Source organism: Schistocerca piceifrons, chromosome 1 (assembly GCF_021461385.2).
Source record: "Schistocerca piceifrons isolate TAMUIC-IGC-003096 chromosome 1, iqSchPice1.1, whole genome shotgun sequence".
NCBI classification, from domain to species: Eukaryota; Metazoa; Arthropoda; class Insecta; order Orthoptera; family Acrididae; genus Schistocerca; species Schistocerca piceifrons.
The window spans coordinates 1,131,821,423-1,131,836,096 of NC_060138.1; the positions used below are offsets into that span (position 1 = coordinate 1,131,821,423).

The following is a 14,674-nucleotide window of genomic DNA, read 5'->3' on the forward strand; positions in this document are numbered from 1 at the left end:
TCCTACAGGATGCAACGTGTATTACTTACATAAAATATTATTTAAATGTTTGCCTAAAACAAGCCATGTGTTAAGTCAACTTTATAAAACTGGTGCATAACCATAAGGTTTTGTCACTTCTATTAAACAAGCTGTAGCAAATTCACTTTAAGCCCATTGTATGGGCCTCGTCATGTGACTAAAGTGCGCGTCATTTATGTTGGCGGCCGAGTTTAGGTTCGTTCTGCGCATCTGACGTCACAAAACACAGTCAGCCAATGAACAGAGAACGACGTTGCCACATCTCGACTGCAGTGCAGAGCATGGACGGGTGTCTTCAGTTTTAGAAACGTTCAGTCATAAATAAAGTAATAGAGCAAAGGCAATGTCTTGATAGCAGACATTCTTTTATAGAAAGTTTGGAAAAAGCATTCTTTATACCAAGGAAAGGTGTTTGTATCACTCTCACGAACCGCTTTTTCGCAATAAAGAACAGCGGTAATTGTTTATTTCCTATTGTACTTCGATGAAGCGTGAGTAATTCCTAGTCATGCCAACAGTGTTTGTCAATATTTTGCGTGACGTATTATAGTCCTCATTGCGTTATGTACTCACTCATGGCGTTATGTAGCAAGACGAGGTGCGTTAGCGTAACGGTTAAGGTGTTGGGCTGCTAAGCAAAAGGTTATGAGTTCAACCTTGTGTGGCGCTTAATATTTTCATTATTTAAAAACAATATCGAAGTGCCTTACTTCACGAATTATATTCGTTTGAATGCAATTTTTTGAAATTTCTAGTGCTTTGTCTCTTTATTAACCCTTTCGCTGCTGCAGACACGTGCTCGCTCGCCGCATTCCGCGCTGTGCACGATTTTGTCATCACTGCACTGCTCGCCTGTGCAGACACATGGTGTTCCCACTGCTTTGATACACTTATCATTCGATTTCACAAAAACTATTTGGCCCAAAAATTTGATTTTTACACGTCTTCTTGACTGATACCTTCCCCCCATAAATGAGTTAATTTTGTTTCGATGTTCAACGCAGTTATTATGCAGCATTAAATATAGTAAACCATTGCACGAAATTTTGAAGAGTTTGCAGAGGTAGAAGTCCATAGCGTATACTTTCCGTATGGTCCATTTTAGTTGCCACAATGATGAGAATGAAATGTGGACAAGATACCTAAATTTCATGTAAAATTTACTGTATACTCTATGGACTTTTACCTCTGCAAACTCTTCAAAATTTCGTGCAATGATTTACTATATTTAATGCTGCATAATAACTGCGTTGAACATCGAAACAAAATTACGTCATTTATGGGGGGAAGGTATCAGTCAAGAAGATGTGTAAAAATCTAATTTTTGGGCCAAATTGTTTTTGTGGAATCGATTGATAAGAGTGTCAAAGCAGTCGGAACACGATGTGTCTGCACAGGCGAGCAGTGCAGTGACAAAATCGCGCACAGCGCGGAATGCAGGGAGCACTTCTTTGTAGCAGCGAAAGGGTTAATGCGGCCGTGGTAGCTTTACTTCATGAACTGCGCGCTCCCCCCTAAACGTAAGCTTGCGAACTATGCTATACTATGGCGCTGCTTCTATTGGCGCGTGCGTCGTGTGCAACTGGCAACGCAGCAATCTCCCGCGTCTGGGCGGGCATGCGCGAGCCGCCAAGATAAAAAAATTGAACTATAGAGACTGCGGACCGCAAGGGCTTCACGGTGTGCCTCACAGAGGGCGGCGCGCATGCCCGAGACGTATAGAATCAAACTCTTATTATGCACGCGTCAGATAACATTTTTGCTATGAATTAATTGTATACTTTATTATTGTAAGTTAATTACAGTATCCAGCATGGCTACGTCTACAGAGCCTTATAAACTGACCAACAAATCTCGTATGAACATCTGTGGGAAAGGTTCTATTATTACAGAAACTGTAATGGTCACATGCATTATGAATTACTGTAAACCTAATATAGGCTGGAAGCCTTCGAAGTATGCCCTATGTTTTAGATACAGTTGATCGTTCAGTAAATTGCCTCTATCTGTAATTAGGTGTTCATAAATTTGTAGTTCCTCAAGCGTGTCGAGTCTATATTCCTTAACTTCATGACGTAGTAGCTCTATGTCACGTAGGTTTAGGTGTATGCGCCATTTGCACCAGATGTTTAAAGAACATCTTCCAATAAAGGGCGTAGGAACATGGGGTCAGCCTTTGCGGAACATCTTTTGATCAGATAGTACATAGGAAGAAGCTTGTGCCAAAATGTTGGTTCATTGCACTGCATAGTATGTTTATGTGCGAAAAGGCTCTACGTGTTCAACAATGGCCAATTTCTTGGGGAGGGACTGTCTGGTGTGGACATGCGTGCATCTCGTGTCTCTATTACACCATTCCTAACACCTGACCAAAATATTTCTTCCCATAGTTACATGGGGATATTCCCCTAGTTTAATAAGTTTGATGTCGTGTTTGACTTTAGTTATCATCAGCAGTCACACATCGTTGGTGGTGGAAGGGTGGGGAAGGGAATTGGAGAGAGGGAGAGCGACTGTTGCTCTGAGAAGTGGTTCAGGAGTGAAGATAGCAGATACACGAGATGTCTTTTACGTTTTGTGCATTGGTCGAATTGTGTGGAATTAATCAGAAACACATATTTTTCACAACTAAGTAGCGTATTTCTTGGCATTTTGCCTCAACAAACTGTACTAAAAATGATGCGTTTCGGAGAGATCTTCAATGTGGTGTATCACTGAAACTGCATATTTCCATAACATGGACAGTACAAAAGCACCAAATATGGAATGTTAGCTTTGAAAAAGCTGAAAACACCATGGCAGCTGCCCTGTTTGCCTTGGTCAGCCAATCACAGTGCAGAGCACACGAACTCGTCAACCAGTCATAACATTGGACATGTGACTGAGGTTATGGTTAGGTTGGGACCTAACAGAACAGCTGAAATTGCTTTGAGGGGAAACAGTCAAATATTTGTGAGAGTTAAGGTTTTTAAATTATTTTGGGCTGTGGCATTAGGTCCCAACTGCACTACAACCGCGATCACATTTCCTGCGCTATGACTGGCTAACAGAAGCAAACCGAGCAGCCGCCATGTTGTTTTCAGTGGTTGCAAAGCTAACAAGCTGTATTTGGTAGTTCACAAATTTACAGTTGTGTAAAATCTCTCCAAAACATGTCATTTTTAGTACGGTTTGTTGTGCTACGGAGGCGGCAAACGTTATATCAGCATTTAAAAGTGTGTCCTTTTATTAATAAGTTATTGTTTTGTTGCAAATAATGCACCTTTGTTGCTTTAAAAAAAAAACACAGAAACAAATCAAGGAGTTAAAATTTGGAGCGTGAAAGAAAAACTAGGTGAAAACAAAAAGAAATTGAATGAATGTCTACAAAAATAGACCTAGAGGAACTATATATCAGATGAAGAACTTTAAACCAACATGGAAGAGGGGCCCCAGGAGACTGAAAAAAGACAGGGGATGTAACAGGCCAGAACTGGTTTGGTACCAAAACTGCAGAATGGAAAGATGGACATTAAAAAGAGTTCCACTTATCGAAAAGATTAAATGTAGATGGGAAAATATTTAAATTCAGACTATGTGCTGCAGGATTTGCGTTAGTAGTGTTGGTGTCATGACTTGCCATTAGGAGCCAATAGTGGTACGGTGTCATAGGTTTGAAACACATGCATCAGGCATTACAGTTGCAGACAGTCAATATGGGTCTGGAAAGGACAGCAGGTCTTTACTCGCAAGGCTGTTTTATCAAAACAAAGGCAAAAGTGCTGTTGCTCTTCGCAAGTGTTGATGCATTAAAGGAATGTGGAGAGGCTCCTTCGAAAACTCCACAAAGGTTTTTCGCTATATTTTCACCGTCATTAGCGGAATAAAACCCAGCTGAAGATTCCAAGATAGCTATGCACAGCAAATGCCTGAAATTTTACGGTATACCTCTATGAGCTAATATCGAAAATCTTGATATCTTTATCTGTTTCCAAGACACAGAGGTTCAAATTTACCCAACTTTTAAATATAAAATACGGTATAAGCGAAATCTAAAGAAAAAATAACTGCAGCCCATTGCACAAATTTAAACAGTATATTTCATAGGCATTTATCTAAAAGAGCCATGTCCGTATTTCCAGAAATCTTTATCCACTATCGTGAAACATCCAAAAAAACTTGCTTTTTGGGTACCAAAACCCAGCTGCAGTTTCACGACAGCTGTGGACAGCAAATGACTATATTTTTACGATGTATGCCTAACATCCTGAACTCGAACAACCTTGAAAATTTTATTTGCGTCTTCATCCATTTCCGAGGCACAGAGTTTCAAAGTTACCTTGCTTTTACACGGAAAACATGCACATAAGATCTGGTGTGAGGTGAAAATGTATGAAGTGACGTAGCACAGAGAAATGTGCTGTACAGTGTCTCCGTTATCCGCTGGGAACCCTGTGTTGTAGTATACAGGTAAAATTTTTTGAACATAAAAATCTGGTCTCAGGTGTAAAATTGCGTTTGTGTTATTTCAGTTTCACATAAGTAAATCATTTAAATTTTATTTCTTTTCATATGAGTTACAACAGGGAGCCAGTGGAAATATGCTTTTATCGGGGCTCAAAAATGCGAATAAGTTCCTGTTTATTTAAAAGACTGAATGGAAAGTATGGTACCAACTGTCTCTTTCTACGTTCCTCAGCACCTTTAAAAATATTTCCGAAAATTTTGGCAAGCAATACTGTACACATTCTTAAGTAGGAGAGAAGATGGGAGTGGCAAAGAGATGGAAAAGTAATGAATACTCGAAGACAGTAGACAGTGGTTGTGATATAGAAAGAGCGAAGGAGACACAAGTATGAGAGAAAGAGGACACAGGGACAGTGGAAATTTTTTGACAGTGTCAGACAGTGCTAGGAACAGAGTGGAAGAGACAGTACTAGTGGTGGAGGAATAAAGAGAGGGAGAAAGTGGAAATGAGTGAGAGACAGTGATAATGAGAGAGAGAGGGAGTTTATGGCAGTGACAATAAGGAAGAGCGAGATAGTGACAGCGAGAAGAGACAGGAGTAGTAGAAAGGAAGGAATGGGATAATAATAAGAGAACAAGAGAGAAGACTGTGGTAGCAGGACAGAACAAAGGGGACTGTGGGTGTGATACAGGGGACAGTGACAGAGACACACAAAGAGATAAGACAATGAGTTGGGCTGTCTGAGTGTGTGAGAAAGGGGAACTGGCATGGATGGATATAAGCGACTTACAATGGACTAGTGGGTGTGAGTCAGTTACAGTTAGGGGAGCTTGTGGGACACTGTTCTGAGTTGCACGTTAAAAAAATACAAATATGTTCACATGCCAAAATTTTTGGGAAATTTTTAATGGGCTATGGAAGGTAGAACGAGGCAGCTGGTACCCCATTTTTCAGTCAGATTCTTTTAAATAAACAGAAACGCATTTGCGTTTTTGTGCTTCGATGGGAGCATTTTTCCCTGCTTAAAATGTGTTTCTTTCAATGGTTTACTCATTACTTCTCTTCTGCATGTCCTTGCAAATGTTTTCACAAAGTGTCATTCTTGTACAATCACTCGTTTGTAGTGGGGGCCCTCTAAAGTTGTTGTTGTTGTTGACTTCAGTCCTGAGACTGGTTTAATGCAGCTCTCCATGCTACTCTATCCTGTGCAAGCTTCTTCATCTCCCAGTACTTACTGCAACCTACATCCTTCTGAATCTTCTTAGTGTATTCATCTCTTGGTCTCCCTCTACGGTTTTTACCCTCCACACTGCCCTCCAATGCTAAATTTGTGATCCCTTGATGCCTCAGAACATGTCCTACCAACCGGTCCCTTTTTCTTGTCAAGTGATGCCACAAACTCCTCCCCAATTCTATTCAATACCTCCTCATTAGTTATGTGGTCTACCCATCTAATCTTCAGCATTCTTCTGTAGCACCACATTTCGAAAGCTTCTATTCTCTTCTTGTCCAAACTATTTATCGTCCATATTTCACTTCCATACATGGCTACACTCCATACAAATACTTTCAGAAACGACTTCCTGACACTTAAATCTATACTCGATGTTAACAAATTTCTCTTCTTCAGAAACGCTTTCCTTGCCATTGCCAGTCTATGTTTTATATCCCCTCTACTTCGACCATCATCAGTTATTTTCTCCCCAAATAGCAAAACTCCTTTACTACTTTAAGTGCCTCACTTCCTAATCTAATTCCCTCAGCATCACGCGACTTAATTAGACTACATTCCATTATCCTTGTTTTGCTTTTGTTGATGTTCATCTTATATCCTCCTTTCAAGACACTGTCCATTCCATTCAACTGCTCTTCCAAGTCCTTTGCTGTCTCTGACAGAATTACAATGTCATCGGCGAACCTCAAAGTTTTTATTTCTTCTCCATGAATTTTAATACCTACTCCTAATTTTTCTTTTGTTTCCTTTACTGCTTGCTCAATATACAGATTGAACAACATCGGGGAGAGGCTACAACCCTGTCTTAGTCCCTTCCCAACCACTGCTTCCCTTTCATGCCCCTCGACTCTTATAACTGCCATCTGGTTTCTGTACAAATTGTAAATAGCCTTTCGCTCCCTCTAAAGTAGCAAAAGTTTAATTATAACCATCCCGTATAACCGGAAAAGCAAAGGAACCAGAACAGACCCCTGTGGAAGTCGCACGTTACCTGATGGGAGACGAGGACTGGTTGCGCTTGGCGGCCTTCTTGCTGGGCGCCGGGCTGGCGGGGCTGCTGCGTGGCAGCCGCGGGGAGGCGCAGGGCGATGGCGGCGGCAGCGAGTGCGTCTCGTCCAGCTCGCGGATGCGCGACGCCAGGCTCTCGAGCGCCGCCAGCGCGTGCTGCTGCTGCCTCCGTGGCGCGCTGGGCGGACTCGCCGCTGGCGACAGCGGCGCTGACGCCAGCACTGCCTGCGCGCCACTGGCTCTGACCTCAGCGCGGCGCTCGCCGACTGGCGGAGACTCTCGCGGCGGCTGGGCTGCCGGCGGCGGCGGCGACGACGCCGACGAAGACTCGCGACTCACCTCGCCGCTCGCACTCGCCGAGCCGGTTTCCTTTCTGGCACGGTCGATCGATCTCTTCGTGGACGGAGGATCGGCAGTGGAACTGCTCTCGGACGTATCGCTGGTCGGAAACAGATCGCTAGAGTCGAGGCTCTTGCTCTTGCCGCAGTGCTTCAGCTTGGGCAGCCCCGCGCAACTGTCCTTCGCCTTGTCACCTCCCTCGCGACTCTGGTGCTGCTTGCTTTTGTGTTTCCGCTGTTTCTTCCTGTTCACCAGGACTAGGCGCTTCGGCGTGTCCTTCCTCAGCATGGACAGGGCTACGTCGCACGGGACTATGTTGACGTCGACCATGTCGAGGTAGCCGACGCTGCAGCTGCGCACCATGGAGTCGGCTACACAAGCGGCTGTGCAGGGAGCTATCGATACCGAAGTCGGGATACGTCTGACTCCCCTTTCCGGAGCGACCGGCTCGCCCGATCCGTCTTCGTCGATGAAGAGCAGTTCTTCCGGTTTCGTAACGCACCACTTGTTGCCCGCAATACCTATCTGGTTCCCACTAGGACTCGATTTCGCCGCGCCACTCTTCTCCTTTCTCTTGCCCGCACTGCTACTACTCGTCCCTTTGTGTGGTGACGTGCAGTAGGACGGGCCACTTGTCGTAGTGAAACTTCCCTCTAAAGTGATCGCCGTTTCGCTATAGCTGCCATTATTAGACTGGTGGGGTTTGCCGCTCCCCTCAGTATCCAGTCTCTTCACCACAACTGGTTTCATTTCAACGCAGCTTTGCTCTGCCCCTCCCGGCGTTAAACTGAGGTTCGTTACCGCGTTGCCTCTGTTTTGGTTGTGCTCGATTGTGGTTTTCACTCTTTGTATGTTACCGGAAAAATCGGACGGCGAGGAGGCTACCATAGTATGTGTCGAGGACGTCCGGTCAATTAAAACGTCGCTCGGAGCTACCGTGTTTTTAGGCGACTGCAGAGCAGGAACTGCTCCTTCACAAACTAGAGGCGAAATGACGTGTCGGGACTGTCCACCTTGGGAGGCCATTCCGATGTTAGATCGCGTTATCTGTGCAACAGCACCACTACTATAGCCGTTACTACTGCCCGACCCTAAGCCGTTATTGTAAGACCCATTTCCATTGTAACCATTCCCATTAGGCACGGATATCACCTGCTGACACGGATAACTGTCTGTACAATTTTTCGCTGCAGACGAAACGGAAGCAGGAACAGAACTATTTTTGAGACTTTCACAAGAGCTCGTGGCTTCCGTCACTTCACTGCACGAGAATTCGTCCTCGTATGACTCTGCTCTCGCTAGAGCGGCGGTCGCGTTGCTAGATATAGTTATACTATTCTGGTGGCTGTGAGATTTCGAGCTGTGCAGTGCCTGGTGCATCCTCGATCGACTCTGTACGAAACGACCGCTGGTGGACGGCGTGTGATGGCTTCTCGGCGTCATGGGTGCAATGGGCGGAGCGATGTCGCTCTGGTAACCGGCCGGCATTCTGGAGCTCTCCTCGTGGTAGTACGCCTCCTCTTCGTCCTCGGAGAATAGGTTCGGATTGAAGTTGGGATCGGGGCCGGGTGGGAAGTCGTCTCGGAGTTCGGTGATCACCAGGGTCATCTGGCGGGGCTGCAGGTGGAGGAGCGAAGTCTTGTAAGTGACCTGGCCCAAGTTTGCTGGTACTGACGGAGCTAAGCCGTGGATTTTAAACTTCGTACCCCAGATGTTTGATGTCACTTCCACCAGTTTGATGTGCTGAAACAAATTAGAAGTTTATGCCAACATAGTAAATGCTGTTCAAAGTGAATATGCATTTGTGAACAGAAATCAACTGATCGATGAAATTTTCAGGACCCCACAGTGCAACAAATATATATAAAGATGCAGTCCTCACCACTATTGTACGTTTATCTGCTAACTACTCAGGGCCAGGCATATGCGTCCTAGACCCTATAGAAGAGATGAACTATATCGGCTCAGAAAAAAAACAAAGAAAAACCAAAAAGAGTTTGGACGAAAAAGCTATGTGTAAGAAGGAAATAAAGAAGTGAATCATCCATTGGTTGGTAGCTAATTGGGTAAGTATCACCCAAAGCTCAGAGCTTCAGTCCTGAATTGAGCCAACCGTTTTTCTTGACATTTATCGCTTCTTTCGTTTCTGGCAATAATTTGTTTAAGTTACAAGTGCATGTTAAACTGTTGACCTCCCTACAACTAGCTGTTGGATCGTTTCAAGCGATGGAGAAAGATAAGAGCTTAGCTCGTCCAGTAGCATCACGCAAAGTGAATGCACTGTGGTGCCAAAATCAACCTTTGAGTCGATGACAGTTTTGCCTTATCGCCAGAGAACAGCAAACAAATCTGGAATTAGGCAGTAGGGAAGAGAACTTAACAGATCCTTCCTAATTAACGGAAAGGTCCAAATTATGTATACTTAGCTGACCTTGTGTATAGTCTACTATCTGAAGCTAGTGAAGATAGTCACAGACGAAACAGAAAATGAAGCCGAGAATAGCAAAGCAAATGCATAACGTTACTTGACAAAGGAAAACCCTGAAGTATTGTCCCAATATAATTCTCTTATCACTAAAAAGATGAGTGAAATAGATAGTGTCAGAAGCGTTGAGAGGCAGCTGAAATCGTTAAAACTGAACAAATTTCCAGTGCCCGACGGAATCGCTATCAGATTTTATACCCAGTTTTCGACCCTGTTAACTATAATCTATCGTGAATCCCTTGAGCAAAAGACCGTGCCCTGTAGTTAGAAGAGAGCGCAGGTCACACCTGTCCACAAGAAGAATAGCGGAAGTAATTCACCATCTCTCGGCATACATTTGCTGTAGAATCTTATAACGTATTCTGAGCTCAAACATAAAGAGGTATCACGAACAGAATGACATTCTCCATGCCAGCCAGCAAAGATTTAGAAAACACCAATCATGTGAAATACAGCTCGCACTTTTCTCATGGATCAATGCAGGTAGATGCAGTATTTCTCGATTTCTGGAAAGCACTTGACTCAACGCCACAGCTATGCTTATTATCAAAAGTACGATCATAAGGGGTATCAAGCGAAAGTTGTGACTGGACTGAAGATTTCTTGGTAAGGAGGACACAACATGTTATCTTGAATGGTGAATCATCGGCAGATGTATAGATAACTTGGGGTATGCCGCAAGGAGGCGTGTTTGGACCATTGCTGTTCATGTTGACCTTACCGACAATATTGATAGTAACCTCAGACTTCTCTAAGATGGTGAAGTTATCCATAATGACGTACAGTCTGAACAAAGCTGCACAGATATTTTATCAGACCTTGATAAGATTTCGAAGTGGAGCCAAGATAGGCAGCTTGCTTTAAACGATCAGAAATGTAAAATTTTGCATTTCAGAAAACGAGAAAAGCAGTGTCCTCTGACTATAGTACCAGTGACTCACATCTAGAATCTGTAAAATCTTAGCAATATCTGGGCGTAACACTTTGTACGGACTTGAAATGGGACGATTATATAGACTCAGTCGTGAGTGAAGCATGTAGCAGACTTCGATTTATTGGTAGAATACTGCGGAAATGCAATTAGTCTACGAATGAGATTCCTTACCAATCACTCTTGTGGTCCATGCTAGAATATTCCTCAAGTGCTTGGGACCAACACCAAACAGGACTAACAGGGGCTACTGAACGTATATAGAGAAGGGCAGCACGGATGGTGACAGGTTCCTTTTGACCCTTGGGAGTGTGTTACTGAGATGCTGAAGAAATTAAATTGGCAGAGTCCTGAAGGCAGACGGAAGCCATCTTGAGAAAGTCTACTAACAAAGATTCAAGAACCGGGTTGCAATGATGTCTCTAGGTGTATATAAAAACCCTTATAAATTTCTCCATAAGGATCGTGAGTGGAAGATTGGATTATTTACAGCGCACAAAGGCATTTAAATAGTCGTTCTTCGTGCGCTCCAAACGTGAATGGAATGGGAAAAAGCCGTAGTAACTGGTACAATAGGACGTACCCTCTGCCATGCGCTTCGCAGCGGTCTACTGAGTAACGATGTAGACGTAGATGTAAATGAAAGGGGCATGCCAAATAAACCACAAGACAATCGTACTTGAAGAAATTAGCACCCCCGTAAAATCCGAGAGTGTACCACGGCACAGGCTGTTAAAGATTGTGATGGACACGTCTCTGAAATCACGAATCCAGTGGCACAACTGAGACGACACTCCATAGGCAAGCAATTAATTAGAAGCTCCTTGTGAGGAAAATCTGCGATGGAATATATTCTTTAAAAAATTCTATTTTTTCTTGCTGATGTTTCATACAATAGGCGTTTATAATAAGTAGTTGGTGAAAACAAGGGATAGAAATTCGGGACAAAAGCTGAATATCATGACAGAAAATCAGACTATGAACCTCAGGCTGATCTGGCAGAGAGGAAGGATAGAGGAAGCCCTGTCGTCTGTGCCTAAGTCTACACGACCACTCTTAAATTCGCACTTAAGTGCACGGCAGAAGGTTCATCCAACCACCTTTAAACTACCCGTATTACTCTACCGTTCCATTCTCGAACAGCACGTAAGAAAAAAACATCTAAATCTTTCCGTGCGAGACCTGATTTATTTTACTGCGACGATCATTTTTCCCTGTGTAGGTTGGCGTCAATACAATATATCCGCAGTCAGAGGAGAAAGTTTGTGATTGAAATTTCGTGAAGAGATCTCGCCGCAACAAAAAACGCCTTCGTTTTAATGATTGCAACCCCATCTCGCTTATCATATCAGTGACATTAGCTCCCCTGATTCACAATAATATAAACCAGCTGACCTCCTTTGAACTTTTTCGATGTCCTCCGTCAATCGAAATCTGGTAAGGATCCCGTACCGCGCAGCGGTACTCTTAGCAGAGTACGGACAATCACAGTTTAGACAGTCTCTCCAGTAGACTTGTTGCGTCTTCTAAGCGTTCTGCCAGTGAAATGTAGTGTTCGGTTTGCCTTCCCCACAACGTTATAAATGCGATCTTTCCAATTTTAGTTATTCCTAGTTGTAATTCCTAGGCATGTAGTTGAACTGACAGCCTTTAGATTTGTGTGATTTATTGGACTATCAGCTCGGAGACCACGGCTGCGGTTACCCTTGACGCTGCATAACATACAGGAGCACCTGCGATGGTGTGCTTAACGACGAACCTGGGTGCAAGAATGGCAAAACGTCATTTTTTCGGATGAATCCAGGTTTTGTTTGCAGCATCATGATGGTCACATCCGTGTTTGGCGACATCGCTGTGAACCCACATTGGACGCGTGTATTCGCCATCGCCATACTGCCGTATCACCCGGCGTGGTGGTATGGGGTGCCATTGGTTAGACGTCTCGGTCACCTCTTGTTCGCATTGATGGCAATTTGAAGAGTGGACGTTACATTTCAGATGTGTTACGACCCGTGGCTCTACCCTTCATTCGATCCCTGCGAAACCCTACATTTCAGCAGGATTATGCACGACCGCATGTTGCAGTTCCTGTACGGGCCTTTCTGGATACAGAAAATGTTCGACTGCTGCCCTGTCCAGCACATTCTCCAGATCTCGCACCAATTGAAAACGCCTGGTCAATGGTGGCCGAGCAACTAGCTCGTCACAATACGCCAGGCACTACTCTTGATGAACTGTGGTATCGTGTTGAGGCTGCATGGGCAGCTGCACCTGTACCCGCCATCCAAGCTCTGTTTGACTCAATGCCCAGGCGTATCAAGGCTGTTATTACGCCCAGAGGTGGTTGTTCTGTTTACTGATTTCTCAGGATATATGCACCCAAATTGCGTGAAAATGTAATCACATGTCAGCTCTAGTATAATATATTTGTCCAATGAATACCCGTTTATTATCTGCATTTCTTCTTGGTGTAGCAATTTTAATGGCCAGTAGTGTAGATGTGTAAAAGTCCTTTGATAATGTGGCTCGGGATAAGCTTGCAATTATAATGAGGGAATGGAGAGTGGACTGGAAAACCGGCGGAACTTATAAACTCATTATACTTCAATCAAAAAGCGTCAGTGAATTTGTGAGGAGGAAGTTCCAACTGGATAAAATTGGGTAAAGGAGTAAGAAAAGGATGCTGTCTGGCTCCTATGATTTTCAGCCTATATTTAGGAAATGTGATTGACCACTGCCTACTAAACGTCACGGGGGTAAAAATTAGAGGAATAAGGATATAGTGTTTGAGGTTTACAGACGACATCGTCCTCCTACTAACAGGTGAAACAGAATTAAAGTATACAGTAGAGCCCATTGAAGCTAAATTACACTCCTGGAAATGGAAAAAAGAACACGTTGACACCGGTGTGTCAGACCCACCATACTTGCTCCGGACACTGCGAGAGAGCTGCACAAGCAATGATCACACGCACGGCACAGCGGACACACCAGGAACCGCGGTGTTGGGCGTCGAATGGCGCTAGCTACGCAGCATTTGTGCACCGCCGCCGTCAGTGTCAGCCAGTTTGCCGTGGCATACGGAGCTCCATCGCAGTCTTTAACACTGGTAGCATGCCGCGACAGCGTGGACGTGAACCGTATGTGCAGTTGACGGACTTTGAGCGAGGGCGTATAGTGGGCATGCGGGAGGCCGGGTGGACGTACCGCCGAATTGCTCAACACGTGGGGCGTGAGGTCTCCACAGTACATCGATGTTGTCGCCAGTGGTCGGCGGAAGGTGCACGTGCCCGTCGACCTGGGACCGGACCGCAGCGACGCACGGATGCACGCCAAGACCGTAGGATCCTACGCAGTGCCGTAGGGGACCGCACCGCCACTTCCCAGCAAATTAGGGACACTGTTGCTCCTGGGGTATCGGCGAGGACCATTCGCAACCGTCTCCATGAAGCTGGGCTACGGTCCCGCACACCGTTAGGCTGTCTTCCGCTCACGCCCCAACATCGTGCAGCCCGCCTCCAGTGGTGTCGCGACAGGCGTGAATGGAGGGACGAATGGAGACGTGTCGTCTTCAGCGATGAGACTCGCTTCTGCCTTGGTGCCAATGATGGTCGTATGCGTGTTTGGCGCCGTGCAGGTGAGCGCCACAATCAGGACTGCATACGACCGAGGCACACAGGGCCAACACCCGGCATCATAGTGTGGGGAGCGATCTCCTACACTGGCCGTACACCACTGGTGATCGTCGAGGGGACACTGAATAGTGCACAGTACATCCAAACCGTCATCGAACCCATCGTTCTACCATTCCTAGACCGGCAAGGGAACTTGCTGTTCCAACAGGACAATGCACGTCTGCATGTATCCCGTGCCACCCAACGTGCTCTAGAAGGTGTAAGTCAACTACCCTGGCCAGCAAGATCTCCGGATCTGTCCCCCATTGAGCATGTTTGGGACTGGATGAAGCGTCGTCTCACGCGGTCTGCACGTCCAGCACGAACGCTGGTCCAACTGAGGCGCCAGGTGGAAATGGCATGGCAAGCCGTTCCACGGGACTACATCCAGCATCTCTACGATCGTCTCCATGGGAGAATAGCAGCCTGCATTGCTGCGAAAGGTGGATATACACTGCACTAGTGCCGACATTGTGCATGCTCTGTTGCCTGTGTCTATGTGCCTGTGGTTCTGTCAGTGTGATCATGTGATGTA

The 14,674-nt window shown here is 45.2% G+C and overlaps 1 protein-coding gene across 1 annotated transcript in view; it reads right to left on the reverse strand.

The window, feature by feature from the left end:
- Window positions 1–14,674, reverse strand: part of LOC124778371 (tubby-related protein 4) — a 138,255-nt gene that overhangs the window by 36,034 nt on the left and 87,547 nt on the right. The window contains exon 9 of the mRNA XM_047253639.1: window positions 6,694–8,792. Coding sequence (XP_047109595.1) covers window positions 6,694–8,792 — 2,099 coding nt within the window. The remainder of the gene's footprint in view (window positions 1–6,693; window positions 8,793–14,674) is intronic.